The sequence below is a fragment of the Nerophis lumbriciformis genome, linkage group LG39 (assembly GCF_033978685.3).
Source record: "Nerophis lumbriciformis linkage group LG39, RoL_Nlum_v2.1, whole genome shotgun sequence".
NCBI lineage: Eukaryota > Metazoa > Chordata > Actinopteri > Syngnathiformes > Syngnathidae > Nerophis > Nerophis lumbriciformis.
This window is the reverse complement of record NC_084586.2, coordinates 21,582,501-21,607,296: the sequence shown is the minus strand read 5'-3', so window position 1 is coordinate 21,607,296 and position 24,796 is coordinate 21,582,501. Positions and strand designations below refer to the sequence as shown.

The 24,796-nt window shown below is 43.0% G+C and overlaps 1 protein-coding gene across 1 annotated transcript in view; it reads right to left on the bottom strand.

Annotated features, from left to right (window-relative positions):
- slc27a4 (solute carrier family 27 member 4) overlaps positions 1–24,796 on the bottom strand; it is a 74,377-nt gene that overhangs the window by 40,788 nt on the left and 8,793 nt on the right. Inside the window, exons 3-7 of the mRNA XM_061931936.1 lie at positions 15,690–15,900; positions 15,448–15,631; positions 9,923–10,081; positions 3,549–3,618; positions 3,388–3,479 (exon numbers count right to left, since the gene is read on the bottom strand). Of these exons, the coding sequence (XP_061787920.1) occupies positions 3,388–3,479; positions 3,549–3,618; positions 9,923–10,081; positions 15,448–15,631; positions 15,690–15,900 (716 nt within the window). The remainder of the gene's footprint in view (positions 1–3,387; positions 3,480–3,548; positions 3,619–9,922; positions 10,082–15,447; positions 15,632–15,689; positions 15,901–24,796) is intronic.

The following is a 24,796-nucleotide window of genomic DNA, read 5'->3' as shown; positions in this document are numbered from 1 at the left end:
TTTTTCTTCGCGGGCAGCCATAATGCAAAAAGTGTTCATAAAACATGCAAAGACACTGAAAAGGTGTGTCATTGTTTGTGCTATGGCCTTGAACCGGAAGTACAAGTGTCGCTTGGTCTTCTAGCCATCCATAGCGTTCTACTCGTATTGATTCTTCATTCACCACTCCATGTGTTTTCAGGCATATTTGTACGTGCTACCGTATTGTAATCAAGCTAGCGCTGTTAGCATTAGCTAATATGCTAACACGTTTACGAGTGTCTGAAACGATACATTAAGGATGCCATTGTAAGTTAATAATACTAACAGTTTCACAAATTCCTCAGTAAATTCACCAAAACGTCCCCGTGGAGTTATTGAGTCTGTTTAGCTGATTGGAAAGCTAGCTTGCACAGCTAGTGGGTCCATAATGATGACTTCTGTTTTGTTTGATCAACCGTTTTACTGCCCTGTTACACACACCGTTTGGAAACAATTAAGGTACAGTATGTAAATAAACATTTAGAGAGTATTTCTGTGTAAATAACTCATTTCACAACGTGCGGTGCGGCTAATATCTATTGTCTGGTACCTGCCGAGTGGTAGAGCGGAAGGAGTAAACGGTGCTATTGTCTGGTACCTGCCGAGTGGTAGAGCGGAAGGAGTAAACGGTGCTATTGTCTGATACCTGCAGAGTGGTAGAGCGGAAGGAGTAAACGGTGCTATTGTCTGGTACCTGCCGAGTGGTAGAGCGGAAGGAGTAAACGGTGCTATTGTCTGATACCTGCAGAGTGGTAGAGCGGAAGGAGTAAACGGTGCTATTGTCTGGTACCTGCCGAGTGGTAGAGCGGAAGGAGTAAACGGTGCTATTGTCTGATACCTGCCGAGTGGTAGAGCGGAAGGAGTAAACGGTGCTACTGTCTGATACCTGCAGAGTGGTAGAGCGGAAGGAGTAAACGGTGCTATTGTCTGATACCTGCAGAGTGGTAGAGCGGAAGGAGTAAACGGTGCTATTGTCTGATACCTGCAGAGTGGTAGAGCGGAAGGAGTAAACGGTGCTACTGTCTGATACCTGCAGAGTGGTAGAGCGGAAGGAGTAAACGGTGCTATTGTCTGATACCTGCAGAGTGGTAGAGCGGAAGGAGTAAACGGTGCTATTGTCTGATACCTGCAGAGTGGTAGAGCGGAAGGAGTAAACGGTGCTATTGTCTGATACCTGCTGAGTGGTAGAGCGGAAGGAGTAAACGGTGCTATTGTCTGATACCTGCAGAGTGGTAGAGCGGAAGGAGTAAACGGTGCTATTGTCTGATACCTGCCGAGTGGTAGAGCGGAAGGAGTAAACGGTGCTATTGTCTGGTACCTGCCGAGTGGTAGAGCGGAAGGAGTAAACGGTGCTATTGTCTGATACCTGCAGAGTGGTAGAGCGGAAGGAGTAAACGGTGCTATTGTCTGGTACCTGCCGAGTGGTAGAGCGGAAGGAGTAAACGGTGCTATTGTCTGATACCTGCAGAGTGGTAGAGCGGAAGGAGTAAACGGTGCTATTGTCTGGTACCTGCCGAGTGGTAGAGCGGAAGGAGTAAACGGTGCTATTGTCTGATACCTGCCGAGTGGTAGAGCGGAAGGAGTAAACGGTGCTACTGTCTGATACCTGCAGAGTGGTAGAGCGGAAGGAGTAAACGGTGCTATTGTCTGATACCTGCAGAGTGGTAGAGCGGAAGGAGTAAACGGTGCTATTGTCTGATACCTGCAGAGTGGTAGAGCGGAAGGAGTAAACGGTGCTACTGTCTGATACCTGCAGAGTGGTAGAGCGGAAGGAGTAAACGGTGCTATTGTCTGATACCTGCAGAGTGGTAGAGCGGAAGGAGTAAACGGTGCTATTGTCTGATACCTGCAGAGTGGTAGAGCGGAAGGAGTAAACGGTGCTATTGTCTGATACCTGCTGAGTGGTAGAGCGGAAGGAGTAAACGGTGCTATTGTCTGATACCTGCAGAGTGGTAGAGCGGAAGGAGTAAACGGTGCTATTGTCTGATACCTGCAGAGTGGTAGAGCGGAAGGAGTAAACGGTGCTATTGTCTGGTACCTGCAGAGTGGTAGAGCGGAAGGAGTAAACGGTGCTACTGTCTGATACCTGCAGAGTGGTAGAGCGGAAGGAGTAAACGGTGCTACTGTCTGATACCTGCAGAGTGGTAGAGCGGAAGGAGTAAACGGTGCTATTGTCTGATACCTGCAGAGTGGTAGAGCGGAAGGAGTAAACGGTGCTACTGTCTGATACCTGCAGAGTGGTAGAGCGGAAGGAGTAAACGGTGCTATTGTCTGATACCTGCAGAGTGGTAGAGCGGAAGGAGTAAACGGTGCTATTGTCTGATACCTGCAGAGTGGTAGAGCGGAAGGAGTAAACGGTGCTATTGTCTGATACCTGCTGAGTGGTAGAGCGGAAGGAGTAAACGGTGCTATTGTCTGATACCTGCAGAGTGGTAGAGCGGAAGGAGTAAACGGTGCTATTGTCTGATACCTGCAGAGTGGTAGAGCGGAAGGAGTAAACGGTGCTATTGTCTGGTACCTGCAGAGTGGTAGAGCGGAAGGAGTAAACGGTGCTACTGTCTGATACCTGCAGAGTGGTAGAGCGGAAGGAGTAAACGGTGCTACTGTCTGATACCTGCAGAGTGGTAGAGCGGAAGGAGTAAACGGTGCTATTGTCTGATACCTGCAGAGTGGTAGAGCGGAAGGAGTAAACGGTGCTATTGTCTGATACCTGCAGAGTGGTAGAGCGGAAGGAGTAAACGGTGCTATTGTCTGATACCTGCTGAGTGGTAGAGCGGAAGGAGTAAACGGTGCTATTGTCTGATACCTGCAGAGTGGTAGAGCGGAAGGAGTAAACGGTGCTATTGTCTGATACCTGCAGAGTGGTAGAGCGGAAGGAGTAAACGGTGCTATTGTCTGATACCTGCAGAGTGGTAGAGCGGAAGGAGTAAACGGTGCTATTGTCTGGTACCTGCCGAGTGGTAGAGCGGAAGGAGTAAATGGTGCTATTGTCTGGTACCTGCAGAGTGGTAGAGCGGAAGGAGTAAACGGTGCTATTGTCTGGTACCTGCCGAGTGGAAGGAGTAAACGGTGCTATTGTCTGATACCTGCAGAGTGGTAGAGCGGAAGGAGTAAACGGTGCTATTGTCTGGTACCTGCTGAGTGGTAGAGCGGAAGGAGTAAACGGTGCTATTGTCTGGTACCTGCTGAGTGGTAGAGCGGAAGGAGTAAACGGTGCTATTGTCTGATACCTGCAGAGTGGTAGAGCGGAAGGAGTAAACGGTGCTATTGTCTGATACCTGCAGAGTGGAAGGAGTAAACGGTGCTATTGTCTGATACCTGCTGAGTGGTAGAGCGGAAGGAGTAAACGGTGCTATTGTCTGGTACCTGCTGAGTGGTAGAGTGGAAGGCAGTCGTACAAGACGTCGTCCGGCGTCATCCTGAAGCCATAATAGACCAGAGCGGCCATGCGGTAATACCTGCGATGCACAGGTGCAACGTTAGGCCATGTTACAACTGGCGCCAGACTTCCTGCGCTGGTGCCATACCTGCTGTGCACCACAATGGCAGCTTTGGGCATCCCCGTGGTTCCGGACGTGTAGATGTAGAACAGGCGGTCTGGAGGAAACACAGCACTAATACTCAAATACTACTTTGCATGCTGTACCGCTACAATAAAGTACCGTATTTTCCGCACCATAAGGCGCCCTGGGTTATAAGCCGCGCCTTCAATGAACGGCATATTTCAAAACTTTGTCCACCTATAAGCCGCCCCGTGTTGTAAGCCGCATCTAACTGCGCTAAAGGAATGTCAAAAAAACAGTCAAATAGGTCAGTCAAACTTTAATAATATATTAAAAACCAGCGTGATGTGGGCGCGCATGGAGTCGTATATCAACATGGACGGAGCTGCGTGAAAAAAGCCACCCGGCCTCTTCGCGTAAACTTAAACTTACCTTAACCACTCGCTCATCTTTTCTTCATCCATCCCTTCGAGTTAGCTTTTATGATGACGCCGGCTGGAAAGGTCTCTTTTGGCAAGGTCTTCCTTTTGAATATCACCATGGGTGGAAGTTTCTGGCCATTAGCATGGCAAGCTAGAACCACAGTGAAGGATGACTTCTCATTCCCTGTGGTGCGAATATTCACCGTACGTGCTCCCGTTGTATCCACAGTGCGGTTCACAGGAATATCAGTTGCTGTGAAATAGTAATCCGTGTGCGGATGGAGAGATTGCGTCTTTTCATGAACCGGATCCCTGTCGTTTAGTAGGAGCCATTTTGTGGTCTTTACAGATGTAAACACACAAAGGAAATGAAACGTACGGTAATATCCGCGCGCTTTTTCTTCTTCTACGCGGGCGGGTGGTTGCTTACAGTAGAAGAAGAAGCGCTTCCTGTTCTATGGGGGCGGGTGCTTACCTTGGCGGTTGCTTGCGTAGAAGAAGAAGCGCTTCCTGTTCTACCGGGAAAATAAGATGGCGGCTGTTTACCGTAGTTACGAGACCGAAACTTTATGAAAATGAATCTTAATATTTATCCATATATAAAGCGCACCGGGTTATAAGGCGCACTGTCAGCTTTTGAGAAAATTTGTGGTTTTTAGGTGCGCCTTATAGTGCGGAAAATACGGTACTGTGGGAATCATTCATTAAAAAAAGGTAGAGTGGTGTTTTTGAAAAATACCAGTACTTTTTTTTTTCTCTTCACGGACATGATGGTGATGTGGTGACATTGCTGAGCCGAGGCGCATGTGAGTCAACACACACACAGAGCACTGAGAAGCGGAAACAGAGTGGATACAGGAGAAGGAGAATGGACGAATTTTGGCTTCAAAACAAACGATGAAGCTGAAGCTATAAACACTGAAGACAGGCGCTTTAAAACATAGCTAGCGGGCGGCTAACATCCCTCCAGTGTTTTAGCTACTTCTAAATCACTAACCCTCGCCTCCGTGGTGACAAATAAAGTTCCTTAAAAGTATCATTATCACTGCAGGACGAGGAATCTCTAAACATGCTTCACTACACACCACAGGAGGATACAATAGATTTTTTTGTTTAAATGAAGCCAATAACAACATTATTTTGTGGTCCCGTTTTATTTTGAAAGGTCTGGAAATACATTTTGGATCATCTTTATTCACGCGCAGGTTTGACTGTGATCAAAGTCTTCACTTTCACCGAAAGATTTGAGAAGGTTTCGGTGTCAAATTGTTATCAGAGTGCACGCGGGCAAAGGTCCATGCTTTTATTGTGGAAACTTTGTCCTCACTGATTGCAGCGTTGTGCAAGTCAGCAGATGGGAAGGAAACGATGGCGTTATCGTGTGTGCGTGTGTGTGTGTGTGAGTGTGTGTGTGTGTGTGTGTGTGTGTGTGTGTGTGTGTGTGTGTGTGTGTGTGTGAGTGTGTGTGTGTGTGTATTCAAAGAAAGCTAAGGTGTTATCAAGTCAACTTCCTATTTTTCTGTGAAGTACCGTATTTTCCGCACTATTAGCCGCACCTAAAAACCACAAATTTACTCAAAAGCTGACAGTGCGGCTTTTAACCCGGTGCGCTTTATATATGGATTAATATTAAGATTCATTTTCATAAAGTTTCGGTCTCGCAACTACGGTAAACAGCCGCCATCTTTTTTCCCCGTAGAAGAGGAAGTGCTTCTTCTTCTACGCAAGCAACCAACCAAGGTAAGCACCCGCCCCCATAGAACAGGAAGCGCTTCTTCTTCTACTGTAAGCAACCACCCGCCCGCGTAGAAGAAGAAAAAGCGCGCGGATATTACGTTTCATTTCCTTTGTGTGTTTACATCTGTAAAGACCACAAAATGGCTCCTACTAAGCGACAGGGATCCGGTTCATGAAAAGACGCAATCTCTCCATCCGCACACGGACTACTATTTCACAGCAACTGCCTAAAGACTTTCAAGAAAAGCTGGCTACTTTCCGTGCATATTGTAAAAACAAGATAGCTGAAAAAAAGATCCGGCCAGAGAACATTATCAACATGGACGAGGTTCCACTGACTTTTGATATTCCTGTGAACCGCACTGTGGATACAACGGGAGCACGTACGGTGAATATTCGCACCACAGGGAATGAGAAGTCATCCTTCACTGTGGTTCTAGCTTGCCATGCTAATGGCCAGAAACTTCCACCCATGGTGATATTCAAAAGGAAGACCTTGCCAAAAGAGACCTTTCCAGCCGGCGTCATCATAAAAGCTAACTCGAAGGGATGGATGGATGAAGAAAAGATGAGCGAGTGGTTAAGGTAAGTTTACGCGAAGAGGCCGGGTGGCTTTTTTCACGCAGCTCCGTCCATGTTGATATACGACTCCATGCGCGCCCACATCACGCTGGTTTTTAATATATTATTAAAGTTTGACTGACTGTTTTTTTGACATTCCTTTAGCGCAGTTAGATGCGGCTTATAACACGGGGCGGCTTATAGGTGGACAAAGTTTTGAAATATGCCGTTCATTGAAGGCGCGGCTTATAACCCAGGGCGCCTTATGGTGCGGAAAATACGGTATGTTGAATAACAGCTGACTTTGTAGTCCAAGGTGTATCTGCAGGTAGATTCTGTTTGGCGTCTGCATTGACACTAAAATTAGGGCCGGGCGATAAAACGATATCAATATATATCGACACGTAATTTATATCAGTTAAAAAATACGTTGTATAAAACGTTGGATCATTTTTTTTCTTCTTGGTGGGAAGAAAGGTGAAGTACGGAAGCAAGGTTGGTTGCACTCGCTCCCTGGTAACCGAGCAACGCAGGAAGTGGTCACGCTAGCAGCCAATCAGGTGACAGTATCAACTATCAAGTTTGCTTGATTCTTTGCATGGAGTGAGAAGAAAAAGTCCAAGTGAAGAAATGGTGGACCAAAGAGGAAAAGTCACCTGGACACTTATTGGATGTTTTCAAAGGGACCGTAGTCGGACCAATGTGTACATGATGCAAGGCAAGAGCGCTAATACCGCACCGCTCACCCTTTAGAGCACAGCTGTAACTTCCTGCCACTAAACCACGAGAAGAAAATAGTTCTTCTCAGGTTTCTATGTTTACATTTTCAAACTTTGCACTATTTTCTTAAAACTTTATGAAGCATTTCTTACATATTCGTGATTTTTGCACCTTCATTTGAGGAGATTATTGTTAAGTGTTCAATGTGATTTCAACATTTTGTTTACATTGATTTGGATTTTCGGACTGGGACGATGACAACCGTAAATTCTACTTTTTTCCTACGCGAATTTATGGATTTTTCCTTCGCCGACGGCCATAATGCAAATAGTTAAAAATAAAACAAGCAAATACCTTGAAAAGGTGTGCTACTGTTTGAGCTAGGGTGCCATCTTTTGGACAAGTTGGCTCACTGTAGGTGCTGCACTGTCCTTCCATTTCGTGCTTTCAGCCGGAAGTAGAAGTGCCATTCCCTCCTCTAGCCGTCCATAGACTTTTTACTCATATAGGTTCCTCATTCATCACTCCGAGCAATGTTTGTAAGTTTTACAATATAACTAAAACAATTCTTACTTACTAAAGCGTCCCATGTGTGATGTCTGTAGGAGTGTTTTCAAATTTGTACATGCTATCGTAATGTAATCAAGCTTGCTGATATGCCAACAGGTTTACAAGTATCTGTGTTAGTATTATTAACTTACAATGGCATTATTTTTGTATTGTTTCACTTTCACAAATTCCTCAGTAAATTCACCAAAACGTCAGAGTGGAGTTATTGAGTCTGTTTAGCTGATTGGAGAGCTAGCTTGCGCAGCTCGTGGGTCCATGACCATGATTTCTGTTATGTTTGATCAGCCGTTTTACTGCCGTGTTGTTGGAAACAATCAAGGTAAGCACAGACAAAATATTTCTGTGTAAATAAGTCATTTTCCAATGTACAGGTAAAAGCCAGTAAATTAGAATATTTTGAAAAACTTGATTTATTTCAGTAATTGCATTCAAAAGGTGTAACTTGTACATTATATTTATTCATTGCACACAGACTGATGCATTCAAATGTTTATTTCATTTAATTTTGATGATTTGAAGTGGCAACAAATGAAAATCCAAAATTCCGTGTGTCACAAAATTAGAATATTACTTAAGGCTAATACAAAAAAGGGATTTTTAGAAATGTTGGCCAATTGAAAAGTATGAAAATGAAAAATATGAGCATGTACAATACTCAATACTTGGTTGGAGCTCCTTTTGCCTCAATTACTGCGTTAATGCGGCGTGGCATGGAGTCGATGAGTTTCTGGCACTGCTCAGGTGTTATGAGAGCCCAGGTTGCTCTGATAGTGGCCTTCAACTCTTCTGCGTTTTTGGGTCTGGCATTCTGCATCTTCCTTTTCACAATACCCCACAGATTTTCTATGGGGCTAAGGTCAGGGGAGTTGGCGGGCCAATTTAGAACAGAAATACCATGGTCCGTAAACCAGGCACGGGTAGATTTTGCGCTGTGTGCAGGCGCCAAGTCCTGTTGGAACTTGAAATCTCCATCTCCATAGAGCAGGTCAGCAGCAGGAAGCATGAAGTGCTCTAAAACTTGCTGGTAGACGGCTGCGTTGACCCTGGATCTCAGGAAACAGAGTGGACCGACACCAGCAGATGACATGGCACCCCAAACCATCACTGATGGTGGAAACTTTACACTAGACTTCAGGCAACGTGGATCCTGTGCCTCTCCTGTCTTCCTCCAGACTCTGGGACCTCGATTTCCAAAGGAAATCCAATCCAATCCAATCCACTTTATTTATATAGCACATTTAAACAACAAAATGTTTCCAAAGTGCTGCACAACAATATTAAACACAATTAAAAACAATATAAAATAAATGTGATTAAAAACAATTTCAAAGGGTAAAACCAATTAAAACAGTAAATAGAAAGCAAAAGCTTTAGAAATGCAAAATTTGCTTTCGTCAGAAAACATGACTTTGGACCACTCAGCAGCAGTCCAGCTCTTTTTGTCCTTAGCCCAGGTGAGACGCTTTGCGCGCTGTTTCTTGGTCAACAGTGGCTTGACACGAGGTATGCGGCAGTTGAAACCCATGTCTTTCAAGCGTCTCTTGGTGGTGGATCTTGAAGCACTGACTCCAGCAGCTGTCCACTCCTTCTGAATCTCCCCCACATTTTTGAATGGGTTTTTTTTCACAATCTTGACCAGGGCGCGGTGATCCCTATCGCTTGTACACTTTTTCTGACCACAGTTTTTCCTTCCCTTTGCCTCTCCATTAATGTGTTTGGACACAGAGCTCTGAGAACAGCCAGCCTCTTCAGCAATAACCTTTTGTGTCTTTCCCTCCTTGTGCAATGTGTCGATGGTTGCCTTTTGGACAGCTGTCAAATCTGAAGTCTTCCCCATGTTTGTGTAGGCTTCAGAACTGGACTGAGAGACCATTTAAAGCCCTTTGCAGGTGTTTTGAGTTAATCAGCTGATTAGTTTGTGGCACCAGGTGTCTTCAAAATTGAACCCTTACACAATATTCTAATTTTGTGACACACGGAATTTTTGGATTTTCATTTGTTGCCACTTCAAATCATCAAAATTAAATGAAATAAACATTTGAATGCATCAGTCTGTGTGCAATGAATAAATATAATGTACAAGTTACACCTTTTGAATGCAATTACTGAAATAAATCAAGTTTTTCAAAATATTCTAATTTACTGGCTTTTACCTGTATATGGAAATCACTTTGTTCTTTTCAAATGTAGTGTGTGCGGCTTATGTAGCGCCGCGCTAAATATGAGACAATAACATCTTACTAGATGAATTAGAAATACAATAAAAACTGAGTTCAATTGTAAAGTTAAGAACTCCTTTTTCCAATCGGTGTCGTTTATTTCTAGAAGTCATGATTAGTTGATCATGTATTGAAATATTATTATATACCCTCTAGACTGTTTCCTTACCTGTGAAGCAGCGTTGAGGTCGACTGGGCAGGTGCGAAGGGGCGGCGGCCAGCAGCGGCTCCAGGCACTCGGTACCCCGCGGCACCCGTTTGGGGTCCCAGGGTCCGCAGCAGAAGATCTGCAGCGTCTGGCCCATGGAAGAGTGGACCTGGGACACGGCTGCAGGGCACAGGAGGTCACAGAGGATGAACAAGACATCGCCCCCTGCTGCTTCTTTCTCTTTAAATCAAGTCTACACGCCCAGCTCAGCACTTTTGTAGAAGCCATGTTGTACGTGGCCTCTGATGAGAACAGGTTGCTGGTTCAATTACAGGATGAAAGGGTTAGGGTATGATTCAAGGGTCATGCCACCTTATCACAGAGGGGAACACTAAGGATAAGAAAAGCTATGTGTGATAAGATATGATGAGTCGAAGGATTGATAGTGAAGCAGTTGAAGATACATGCAGTACATGATACAACACACCAACATATGGCAACATTTGATCATATTAGAAATGTGTTTATGTTATATATCATTTTTTAAATTTTAATATATATATATTACATGTAAGGCTGCAGCTAAAGATTATTTTTCTATCTATTATTATTTTTTTCGATTAATCGGTTAATCTATAGATTATTTTTTTCGATTAATCTATAGATTATTTTTCCTTTTACCGATTATTTTTTTTATTTAAAATGAAGATGAAAAAGTAAATGTAGGCCAATTTTTTCAAAAGGCATGACTTTTATTTACAAAAAAAAAAAAAAGTATGGCCACTCAGTCAACAACATGACAAAATATTCTGTAACAATGTCAACATTTAAAACTTTTAACATTTAACAAAATTAAAAGTAGCTTATTTGCTTTTTAATGTGCAAATATAAAAGTAAACATCCAGTGCAAATCTTAATATTCTGCAATAGTATAAGCATTTCAAAAGTAAAAGTATTGCTTATTTTGCTTTCAATTGTGCAAAAATAAAGATAAACATATCAATAATTCATAATAACATTGATTTTGATTCAATATTATGTTTTGAGCAATGACTGTTTGAAAGAAAAAAAAAAACAGCTTTGTTTTATTAGTCAACATTGCAACTTTTTCTAAATTACATTTAACCTTTAAGCTTTTTGATTTCACTTTTGTTATGTTTTTGTTTATTTTAATAGTATTTTTAGAATGTGCCGTGGGCCTTTAAAACATTAGCTGTGGGCTACAAATGGCCTCCGGGGCACACTTTTGACACCCCTGCTATAGATAATAAAAAATTAAATGTGATAAATCTATGGATAAAAAGCAGAGCCTGGCGACGCATGCACGTTTATCATAACTCTCTCTCTCTCTCTCTGTCTCTGCCCCTCCCTCACCAATGCTGCTGTTTGTTTTGTTTTTAACCCCTTCTTAACCCTGAACGTACATTGAAAATACACGCAACTCTAACTCAAAATACTCAAATGTCAGTCTATCCTAGCCCGTTAGCTGCTAGCATGCTAGCAGCTAACGGGCTAGGATAGACTGACCATACGTCCTCTTTTCACCGGACATGTCCTCTTTTGCAGAGTTTCTTAAATGCCTCAAATGTCCGGCATTTTGAGTAAACAATGCACAGTGTGTTGTGCCTCGGTGTGCATTGTTTACACAACGGGCGTTACGCTACTTAATATGTCCGTGTGGAAACTCGTATTAGTAACATATTGGCTCTTAATTAGTCATTATTAAGTACTTATTAATGCCTTATTCTGCATGGCCTTATTATACAACCAGTAAGCCATTAACTACGTCTTCCCTCAATAACCTCAGAATGATTGCTTATTAGTAACCCTAACCCTTATATGTTCCCCTAGTGTCCAAATAACTCTAAATTAAGTATTTGTTACTTTAATAAGCAACTAATTAATGGTGAATATGTTCCCCATACTAAAGTGCTACCATTATTACTCTATTTTATTATATTTATAATAAAATTATGAATTAAAAAATACTATAAGATATTATTTAAAACATAAATTGAATATACATTTACAAAATAAATTCATAAAGCCACTTTTGTGTAATTGTCTATCTTTTGATTTGCCACATTTACGTCATCACATGAAAAGAAAATACTCAAATTGAGTGCTTTTATCAGCATAGATGGAAAAAGAGATGAATTAAAAAGTAGGAATATTTGTAATCACTTAATATCACTAATATAATGATGAAGCATCTTTTTGGCGGTCAGCTGATGAAGGTACTGGACTAGAGGTGCTGATGAAGGTACTGTACTAGAGGAGCTGATGAAGGTACTGTACTAGAGGTGCTGATGAAGGTACTGTACTAGAGGAGCTGATGAAGGTACTGTACTAGAGGTGCTGATGAAGGTACTGTACTAGAGGTGCTGATGAAGGTACTGTACTAGAGGTGCTGATGAAGGTACTGTACTAGAGGAGCTGATGAAGGTACTGGACTAGAGGTGCTGATGAAGGTACTGTACTAGAGGTGCTGATGAAGGTACTGTACTAGAGGAGCTGATGAAGGTACTGTACTAGAGGAGCTGATGAAGGTACTGTACTAGAGGTGCTGATGAAGGTACTGTACTAGAGGAGCTGATGAAGGTACTGTACTAGAGGAGCTGATGAAGGTACTGTACTAGAGGTGCTGATGAAGGTACTGTACTAGAGGAGCTGATGAAGGTACTGTACTAGAGGTGCTGATGAAGGTACTGTACTAGAGGAGCTGATGAAGGTACTGTACTAGAGGAGCTGATGAAGGTACTGTACTAGAAGTGCTGATGAAGGTACTGTACTAGAGGTGCTGATGAAGGTACTGTACTAGAAGAGCTTCTTTTTCTTTCCTCATGATATTGCAATCTACAGCCCAGACACTTAAGAGCTGGCGAGGAGCTATCAATCTTTCATGACCACGCTGGATCTTAACACACTCTACTCCACCCGCAGAGACTGCAGTCCACCTGCAGACACTCTACTCCACCTACAGACACTCTACTCCACCTGCAGACACTCTACTCCACCTGCAGACACTCTACTCCACCTACAGACACTGTAGTCCACCTACAGACACTGTAGTCCACCTGCACACACTCTACTCCACCTGTACACACTCTACTCTACCTGCACACACTCTACTCCACCCGCAGACACTCTACTCCACCCGCAGACACTCTACTCCACCCGCAGACACTCTACTCCACCCGCAGACCCTGTAGTCCACCCGCAGACACTCTACTCCACCTGTACACACTCTACTCTACCTGCACACACTCTACTCCACCCGCAGACACTGTAGTCCACCTGCAGACACTCTACTCCACCTGCAGACCCTGTAGTCCACCTGCACACACTCTACCTGCACACACTCTACTCCACCCGCAGACACTCTACTCCACCCGCAGACACTCTACTCCACCCGCAGACACTGTAGTCCACCTGCAGACACTCTACTCCACCTGCAGACCCTGTAGTCCACCCGCAGACACTCTACTCCACCTGTACACACTCTACTCTACCTGCACACACTCTACTCCACCCGCAGACACTGTAGTCCACCTGCAGACACTCTACTCCACCTGCAGACCCTGTAGTCCACCTGCACACACTCTACCTGCACACACTCTACTCCACCCGCAGACACTGTAGTCCACCTGCAGACACTCTACTCCACCTGCAGACACTGTAGTCCACCTGCACACACTCTACTCTACCCGCACACACTCTACTCTACCCGCACACACTCTACTCCACCCGCAGACACTCTACTCCACCCGCAGACACTCTACTCCACCTGCAGACACTCTACTCCACCTGCACACACTCTACTCTACCCGCACACACTCTACTCCACCCGCAGACACTCTACTCCACCCGCAGACACTGTAGTCCACCTGCACACACTCTACTCCACCTGCAGACCCTGTAGTCCACCTGCACACACTCTACCTGCACACACTCTACTCCACCCGCAGACACTGTAGTCCACCTGCAGACACTCTACTCCACCTGCAGACCCTGTAGTCCACCTGCACACACTCTACCTGCACACACTCTACTCCACCCGCAGACACTGTAGTCCATCTGCACACACTGTAGTCCACCCGCAGACACTGTAGTCCACCTGCAGACACTCTACTCCACCTGCAGACACTCTACTCCACCTGCACACACTCTACTCCACCCGCAGACACTGTAGTCCACCTGCACACACTCTACTCCACCCGCACACACTCTACTCCACCCGCACACACTCTACTCCACCCGCACACACTCTACTCCACCCGCAGACACTCTACTCCACCTGCAGACACTCTACTCCACCTGCAGACACTCTACTCCACCTGCACACACTCTACTCCACCTGTACACACTCTACTCTACCCGCACACACTCTACTCCACCCGCAGACACTCTACTCCACCCGCAGACACTCTACGCCACCCGCAGACACTGTAGTCCACCTGCACACACTCTACTCCACCTGCAGACCCTGTAGTCCACCTGCACACACTCTACCTGCACACACTCTACTCCACCCGCAGACACTGTAGTCCACCTGCAGACACTCTACTCCACCTGCAGACCCTGTAGTCCACCTGCACACACTCTACCTGCACACACTCTACTCCACCCGCAGACACTGTAGTCCATCTGCACACACTGTAGTCCACCCGCAGACACTGTAGTCCACCTGCAGACACTCTACTCCACCTGCAGACACTCTACTCCACCTGCACACACTCTACTCCACCCGCAGACACTGTAGTCCACCTGCACACACTCTACTCCACCCGCACACACTCTACTCCACCCGCACACACTCTACTCCACCCGCACACACTCTACTCCACCCGCAGACACTCTACTCCACCTGCAGACACTCTACTCCACCTGCAGACACTCTACTCCACCTGCACACACTCTACTCCACCTGTACACACTCTACTCTACCCGCACACACTCTACTCCACCCGCAGACACTCTACTCCACCCGCAGACACTCTACGCCACCCGCAGACACTGTAGTCCACCTGCACACACTCTACTCCACCTGCAGACCCTGTAGTCCACCTGCACACACTCTACCTGCACACACTCTACTCCACCCGCAGACACTGTAGTCCACCTGCACACACTGTAGTCCACCTGCAGACACTCTACTCCACCTGCAGACACTGTAGTCCACCTGCAGACACTGTAGTCCACCCGCAGACACTCTACTCCACCTGCAGACACTGTAGTCCACCTGCACACACTGTAGTCCACCCGCAGACACTGTAGTCCACCTGCAGACACTCTACTCCACCCGCAGACACTGTAGTCCACCTGCAGACACTCTACTCCACCCGCAGACACTGTAGTCCACCTGCAGACACTGTAGTCCACCTGCACACACTGTAGTCCACCCGCAGACACTGTAGTCCACCTGCAGACACTCTACTCCACCCGCAGACACTGTAGTCCACCTGCAGACACTGTAGTCCACCTGCAGACACTGTAGTCCACCTGCAGACACTGTAGTCCACCTGCAGACACTGTAGTCCACTCACCGCCAGCCAGCTCGGAGCCAAAGACCAGCGCCTTGGCGTTGGAGATGGTGACGCAGTGCACCAAGGCCTCCAGTCGCAGGTTGAAGTTGATGAGCGCCGCCTCCACGCCCACCTTAGCCATGCCCAGCCAGAGCCCCACGTACTGGCAGCTGTTCTCCATGAAGAGGGCCACCACGTCCCCCTCCTGCGGGCAGGGAGGTGGTGAGCAGAGCTGCGGGGACCCGCCATTGTTAGCGTCTTACTTTGAAGCCGCGCTGGAGCAGCAGGTTGGCCACCCGGCTGGAGTACTCGTCCAGCTGCCGGAAGGTCCACCTCTCGTCCGTGCCTTCGAAGATGAGCGCCGTCTTGTCGCCGTGGCGACGCAGCGTCTCGGCGAAGATGGCGGGGAGGGTGTTCTTCTGCCGAAGGTGACGCTTGACGTTCATCTTGACTTGCAGCAGCACAGCTGCAGCGCTGAACAACAACCACTTGTTAGTATGCGTGAGTGCACTTGAGTAGACCACCACAATGTAGCCCACCAGGCACCCTCCAGCATTGACGACATGTTACCCAAGTCTATTATAGAATTGTAGGGTTTCTCTGTGACCAACAGAGGTGGGTAGAGTAGCCAGAAATTGTACTCAAGTAAGAGTACTGTTACTTTAGAGATTTATTACTCAAGTAAAAGTAAGGAGTAGTCACCCAAATATTTACTTGAGTAAAAGTAAAAAGTATGTTGTAAAAAAACTACTCAAGTACTGAGTAACTGATGAGTAACATACACACACATATCATATATATATATATATATATATATATATATATATATATATATATATATATACATACATACATTGATATATACAGTATATAATTTATATGTATTTATTTTGCCGTTTTTGTTTACATGTTAAAGGTGTTTTAATGAATATACATGCATGTTTAACACATATAGATTCCTTTCTTTCATGAAGACAAGAATATAAGTTGGTGTATTACCTGATTCTGATGACTTGCATTGATTGTAATCAGACAGTAGTGATGATAACGTCCTCGTTTTCAAATGGAGGAGAAAAAAAGTTCCTCCTTTCTGTCTAATACCACATGAAAGTGGTTGGTTTTTGGCATCTTATTTGTCCAGCTTCCATATTCGTTTGTATACACTTTACAAGAAATACATTGGCGGCAAACTCCGTAGCTTGCTAGCTTGTTTGCGCAGGCTTTCGGAGACTCTTATTTTGAAAGCGCAGGCGCGATGGAGCGGCACTTTTATTGTGAAGACAGGAACTGTGCAGTCAGTCTTTAGGCTTTTGACGGGATGTACGGTTGAAATAAAAAAGGGTCTTTTTTTCCTTCACACTTTTGATTGATTGATTGGAACTTTTATTAGTAGATTGCACAGTACAGTATATATTCCGTACAATTGACCACTAAATGGTAACACCCCAATAAGTTTTTCAACTTGTTTAAGTCGGGTCATGTGACCACCTTGCTCTGTTTGATTGGTCCAACGTCACCAGTGACTGCATCTGATTGGTGGAACGGAGTGAACGTCACCAGTGACTGTACTTGTTGAAACGCAGGCACTATGAAGGTCTGTCTGACAGACCAAAACAAACAAAGCGTGCATTAACAGATCGATAAAAATTAGTAGCGAGTAGCGAGCTGAATGTAGATAAAAGTAGCGGAGTAAAAGTAGCGTTTCTTCTCTATAAATATACTCAAGTAAAAGTAAAAGTATGTTGCATTAAAACTACTCTTAGAAGTACAATTTATCCCAAAAGTTACTCAAGTAGATGTAACGGAGTAAATGTAGCGCGTTACTACCCACCTCTGCCGGTGGGGTTCGGAACCTCCAACAAGGTTAAGAACCAGTGTTCTAGTTGGAAGTGGACTTCTCTTACTAGTTTGAAACTAATCATTGAAGATTTTTTTTACTGCCTTGTCTGACGTCATGTCACTTTTTACCGTCAGTGTTTCTATGTACTAAATGAGTCTGATTTGTCAAATAAGTCAGTTTCTTCTATTTCCTCACCTACATGTGAAGTTGTAGTTTCCATGCTCTTATCTCTAATGTGATTGATGGCCATAACAAGTGTGCCTCTCCTACACATATATATATACATATACACAGTATATTCATATACACACACACATTATATATTTTAAGGCTGAAACGACGCGTCGACGTAGTCGACGTCATCGGTTACGTAAATACGTCGACGTCGTTTTTATGCGTCGACGCGTCGCATATTTACGTCAAACTGCCGTCATGGCGGAGCGCAAAGCAGACGATGCGAGCGGTGCGAGCGAGGGAAAAAAAGCACGCCAAAAGTCGTCAAAAGTGTGGAAGTATTTCAATAAACGGCCTAATAATGTTGTAGCGGCGAACAGCTGTCTCGTCAGCTGACGCGCGAGCTCGCAACCGTGGCTGTTTAGCAACCAGCCAAACCCCACTTAATAAAATTATATTTTATCTTAGAGCACATCCTGTGCACTTAAGAAGTGACTTTAAGGTTTTACTACTTACGTATAAAATACTACACGGTCTAGCTCCGTCCTATCTTGTCGATTGCATTGTACCATATGTCCCGGCAAGAAATCTGCGTTCAAAGAACTCCGGCTTATTAGTGATTCCCAGAGCCCAAAAAAAGTCTGCGGGCTATAGAGCGTTTTCTATTCGGGCTCCAGTACTATGGAATGCCCTCCCGGTAACAATTAGAGATGCTACCTCAGTAGAAGCATTTAAGTCCCATCTTAAAACTCATTTGTATACTCTAGCCTTTAAATAGCCCCCCTGTTAGACCAGTTGATCTGCCGTTTCTTTTCTTTTCTCCTCTGCTCCCCTTTTCCTTGAGGGGGGGGGGGGGCACAGGTCCGGTGGCCATGGATGAAGTGCTGGCTGTCCAGAGTCGGGACCCGGGGTGGACCGCTCGCCTGTGCATCGGCTGGGAACATCTCTACGCTGCTGACCCGTCTCCGCTCGGGATGGTGTCCTGCTGGCCCCACTATGGACTGGACTCTTACTATTATGTTGGATCCACTATGGACTGGACTCTCACAATATTATGTCAGACCCACTCGACATCCATTGCTTTCGGTCTCCCCTAGAGGGGGGGGGTTACCCACATATGCGGTCCTCTCCAAGGTTTCTCATAGTCATTCACATCGACGTCCCACTGGGGTGAGTTTTTCCTTGCCCGTATGTGGGCTTTGTACCGAGGATGTCGTTGTGGCTTGTGCAGCCCTTTGAGACACTTGTGATTTAGGGCTATATAAATAAAGATTGATTGATTGATGATCCGCATCCCTATTCACCTAGGCAACCCCAGGAAATGTATATAATTCGGCATTATTTCGGCCAGTCGGCTTATAAAATCAGAGCCGATCAGTTTACGTTCACGCGCAGGTATAACGCGGCGGGCTCCCGTCTCATCTGCTGGTGCGCGAGCCCGGTAATTAGACAGCTTTGTCAAATCAAGGAGTACAAAAGACGCCAGCGCAGAGTGGAAAAAGGTTTAGTTCATTACAGATAACCAAGAGTTGTGCCAAAAGTATGTAAGATTTAATATTTCTCTTCGTGGGTGTGGCGCACCTGTTGCGCTGGTGAGATTGGGGGGGGTTGTGTGCATGTAGCGTGCTTAGTCTGGAGGCTAAATACACACAGTGTGTTATGTAACTGTTGTTTAGTGTTGATATTCTTTGCTTAGTTTGATAAATGTTGGAGCAGTTTGCTTCATCAGGAGGGTGAAGTCGCTCAATTTAAAGTGTTGGATTTAACTGTGTTGGATCATTGGCTGCTGGTGAGGGCATAGAAAAAGGGGCATTTTTCTACCAGTAGATGGCGTTTAAGATTGAGTGTTTCACTGCTAAATTAATAATATATTTATATTGAATATGGATTTTAAATGTGTATCTAAATAGGTGGTTAATTGGTTAGGTATTTATATATTTGCATATTGGGTTTTCTGTTGCATTTATCTATTGTGTTTCTGGGTTTAAATGTATTTTATATGTATCTTGGTGCATTTATGTTGAGACAATTTATTTAAAATCTGTTTTAACTTAAAGGGAAAAGATGTGTCCATTTTCTTGCTTTTGTTTAATGGTTAAGAGTTTGATAGCCTAATTAATAATTGTAAATTATGGGATTGATAATTGATTGATTTTTTACAGCATGTTAATCTTGTGGTGTTTTGTCCTTAAAGGTTTTTCACCTACTAAAGAAGCTAAAGGCTACTAAAGAAGCTAAAGGCTACTAAAGGCTACTAAAGACAGCTAATGACAGCTAAAGAAACTAAAGTCTACTAACACTGCTAAAGACTGCTAAAAAGACTAAAGAAGAAAAAAGAAGCTGTTTCTTGGTTGGAAAAACTGTTGCAAACTAAAGGAAAATAAAAGGAAAAAGTAACTACGGTCTGGTCTTTTGAGTGAAATCCAGAAGCCACTTTCAGCATTGGTACATCCCTTAAAAAGTTAAAAGTTAAAGTACCAATGATTGTCACACACACACTAGGTGTGGCGAAATTATTCTCTGCATTTGACCCATCACCCTTGATCACCCCCTGGGAGGTGAGGGGAGCAGTGGGCAGCAGCGGTGGCTGCGCCCGGGAATCATTTTGGTGATTTAACCCCCAATTCCAACCCTTGATGCTGAGTGCCAAGCAGGGAGGTAATGGGTCCCATTTTTATAGTCTTTGGTATGACTCGGCCGGGATTTGAACTCCCAACCTACCGATCTCAGGACGGACACTCTAACCACTAGGCCACTGAGTAGGTGTGGGATAAGCACAGCGAAAAAAGCAAAACACTTGACAGTTGTTGTATGCACACTGTGTCGAGCGGAAATGGCCTATCATAGCAGCACAACGGCTATGAACGAACATTTGAAAAGAAAACACCCGACAGCGTTCTTGCCATCACCATCAACTAGTCAATCGTCCGCGTGCGTATACGTTGTCATCATTACACAAAAACATGAATGTGTCATTTGTATCTGTGTTGTAAATTCATAAACTAAAACACTGTTTCGCTCTGAGAGGCGCGTTTGGCGTGCCTGTTCAGTGTTTACAAAGACGCGCTCCTCTTTAACGCTAACGTTAATTAGTTGTGCAAATACCTTTTACAACATTAACAGTTACATATACTATGTACAAACCAACAATTAACTTTCACTTTAATCATACTATCATTGTTGTGTTATTAAGCAAAATAAGCAATATTTTTACTTTTGTTGAAATGTTTACACTGTTACAGAATATTTCGTTTTGCACTTTTTTGTATTGGATGTTTATCTTTATTTTTGCACATTTTAAAGCAAAATAAGCAATACTTTTACTTTAGAAATGCTTATACTATTGCAGAATATTAAGATTTGCACTGGATGTTTACTTTTATATTTGCACATTAAAAAGCAAATAAGCTACTTTTAATTGTGTTAAATGTTTACATTGTTACAGAATATTTTGTCATGTTGTTGTCAATGTTGACTGAGTGGCCATACTTTTTTTTTTGTAAATAAAAGTCATGCCTTTTGAAAAAACTGGCCAACATTTATTTTTTCATCTTCATTTTAAATTAAAAAAAATAATCTGTAAAAGGAAAAATAATCTATAGATTAATCGAAAAAATAATCTATAGATTAACCGATTAATCGAAAAAAAATAATCTATAGATTAATCGATAGAAAAATAATCGTTAGCTGCAGCCTTAATATATATATATATATATATATATACACACACACACACACACACAATGTTTTGAACCCTGCAGCTTTACGCTAACACGAGAACTTTTGCCGCGTCAAGACAATTACAAGGAGGTACATCTTCATCTGTGCTTGGAAAATAACAAAGGTTATCCGTTGCCTAGACGACGACAATGGCAGCTGTCATAAAATAAAAGGGTTAGTCTGATGTGCAAGATGGAAACACTTGACATTTACCATACCACACCAGAGTGCAAAGATGCAGATAATAGTGTGTTATTGCTGATGTCGTCAAAATGCATTCAGGTGTGTTGATGGCTACGTGACAGTGTGCTACACCACGGTTATGAACATATTGTTACATTAATACAAATCATTATCTTTAAAGTCAAGATATTTGCCATCCATACTCGAGATCAAACGATTATGGGCGCCAATATTTGGCTTTTTTTTGTTTTACATCTACAGCAGCGCTCCATCAACAGCAGTATTTAGTATTAAAAGAAGAAATAGTGAAGTATACAGGTAAAAGCCAGTAAATTAGAATATTTTGAAAAACTTGATTTATTTCAGTAATTGCATTCAAAAGGTGTAACTTGTACATTATATTTATTCATTGCACACAGACTGATGCATTCAAATGTTTATTTCATTTAATTTTGATGATTTGAAGTGGCAACAAATGAAAATCCAAAATTCCGTGTGTCACAAAATTAGAATATTACTTAAGGCTAATACAAAAAAGGGATTTTTAGAAATGTTGGCCAACTGAAAAGTATGAAAATGAAAAATATGAGCATGTACAATACTCAATACTTGGTTGGAGCTCCTTTTGCCTCAATTACTGCGTTAATGCAGCGTGGCATGGAGTCGAAGAGTTTCTGGCACTGCTCAGGTGTTATGAGAGCCCAGGTTGCTCTGATAGTGGCCTTCAACTCTTCTGCGATTTTGGGTCTGGCATTCTGCATCTTCCTTTTCACAATACCCCACAGATTTTCTATGGGGCTAAGGTCAGGGGAGTTGGCTGGCCAATTTAGAACAGAAATACCATGGTCCGTAAACCAGGCACGGGTAGATTTTGCGCTGTGTGCAGGCGCCAAGTCCTGTTGGAACTTGAAATCTCCATCTCCATAGAGCAGGTCAGCAGCAGGAAGCATGAAGTGCTCTAAAACTTGCTGGTAGACGGCTGCGTTGACCCTGGATCTCAGGAAACAGAGTGGACCGACACCAGCAGATGACATGGCACCCCAAACCATCACCCAACCATGCAAATTTTGCATTTCCTTTGGAAATCGAGGTCCCAGAGTCTGGAGGAAGACAGGAGAGGCACAGGATCCACGTTGCCTGAAGTCTAGTGTAAAGTTTCCACCATCAGTGATGGTTTGGGGTGCCATGTCATCTGCTGGTGTTGGTCCACTCTGTTTCCTGAGATCCAGGGTCAACGCAGCCGTCTACCAGCAAGTTTTAGAACACTTCATGCTTCCTGCTGCTGACCTGCTCTATGGAAATGGAGATTTCAAGTTCCAACAGGACTTGGCGCCTGCACACAGCGCAAAATCTACCCGTGCCTGGTTTACAGACCATGGTATTTCTGTTCTAAATTGGCCCGCCAACTCCCCTGACCTTAGCCCCATAGAAAATCTGTGGGGTATTGTGAAAAGGAAGATGCAGAATGCCAGACCCAAAAACGCAGAAGAGTTGAAGGCCACTATCAGAGCAACCTGGGCTCTCATAACACCTGAGCAGTGCCAGAAACTCATCGACTCCATGCCACGCCGCATTAACGCAGTAATTGAGGCAAAAGGAGCTCCAACCAAGTATTGAGTATTGTACATGCTCATATTTTTCATTTTCATACTTTTCAGTTGGCCAACATTTCTAAAAATCCCTTTTTTGTATTAGCCTTAAGTAATATTCTAATTTTGTGACACACGGAATTTTGGATTTTCATTTGTTGCCACTTCAAATCATCAAAATTAAATGAAATAAACATTTGAATGCATCAGTCTGTGTGCAATGAATAAATATAATGTACAAGTTACACCTTTTGAATGCAATTACTGAAATAAATCAAGTTTTTCAAAATATTCTAATTTACTGGCTTTTACCTGTATATGTTTTTTTCCTTCTTTATTGTGCATTTGGAATTGGGGGTTAAATCACCAAAATGATTCCCGGGCGCAGCCACCGCTGCTGCCCACTGCTCCCCTCACCTCCCAGGGGGTGATCAAGGGTGATGGGTCAAATGCAGAGAATAATTTCGCCACACCTAGTGTGTGTGTGACAATCATTGGTACTTTAACTTTAACTTTAACTTTATTTTCGGCCGGTGCGACTTATACTCCGAAAAATACGGTATGCTTTACAGAGAACACTTGAATGTACATTAAGGCTGCACTCTTCCCAAAATGCGCTGGCGTAACATTTTTTTTTTTTTTTTTTTCAATTCGTCGCACTTTTATTGTTATTTTTATTTTGCAATTTTTACTTTTTATTCAAACCCTTTTACCGTATTGCTTTTGCACTATCTTGTTTAGCTCATTCATTGTTTATGTTCTTTGTTTGTTTTTTGCTCTATGCTTTTTAACCTGTAAAGCACTTTGGTCCATTTTCAAAATTGTTGTAAACGTGCTATATGAATAAAGTTGCCTTGCCTTGCCTTGCCATTGGATTTGCCATAGACAGGCTACTATTAGCATTAGCAATTTTGCATGGCCATTTCAACACTTCCAAAGTTGGGAATAAAAACTACAAGTAAGATGAATGTTACAACCAAATAGCTGGTGTGTAATAAGCACAATACTTACAGTGTAAACACTCTGTAGAGCACAACATAACATTCAGCTTCCTGGAAAAAGCTACTTCCTAGTTTAGACGACATACCATAGATACCCTATACAGTACTGTCATATAATGTCTTGTAAGGACAACAGCTATGTTATTTTATGTTTTCCAATTTATTATTGACATAAACATTAACATTTTATTTATATTATTATTTGAGGTAACATTATTTTTATTCTACTTTATTATATTTTTATTTTTATTTGCTACTCTATTTTGTCAACATTAACATGTTATCTATTCTATTATTTGAAGTAAATATTAACATTATTTTTATTCTATATTTTAAATTGTATTTTTTAATTAAACATTAACATTTTATTTATTTTAATATTTGAGGTAAATAATGACATTTTATGTTATATTATTAAAATTTTATTTTATTACTATATTTTATTATTGAAATAAACATTAACATTTTATTTGTTTATTATTTGACATAAACATTGACATTATTTTATTCTATATAATTCTAACTTAATTTTATTTTGTTACTCTATTTTATTATTGAAGTAAAATCATTAACATTGTATTTATTTTATTATTTGAGGTAAACATTAACATGATTTAATTCTATATTATTCCATTTTGAATTTATTTTGTTAATGTTGACAACACAGTTATCATAATCAACTTATTTTTATGTTACATAAAAAAATTAAAATGGTATTATCAAACAATGACCATTTATTAAGACACAGAAAAGTACTGAAAATTGGTACCGTTGATTATGTGAATAATGTGCAATATGAATGGCAGCCATTCCACAAACAGACAGGATGCTGCACACAGCGCTTTTATTGTGAAGGATGGAAG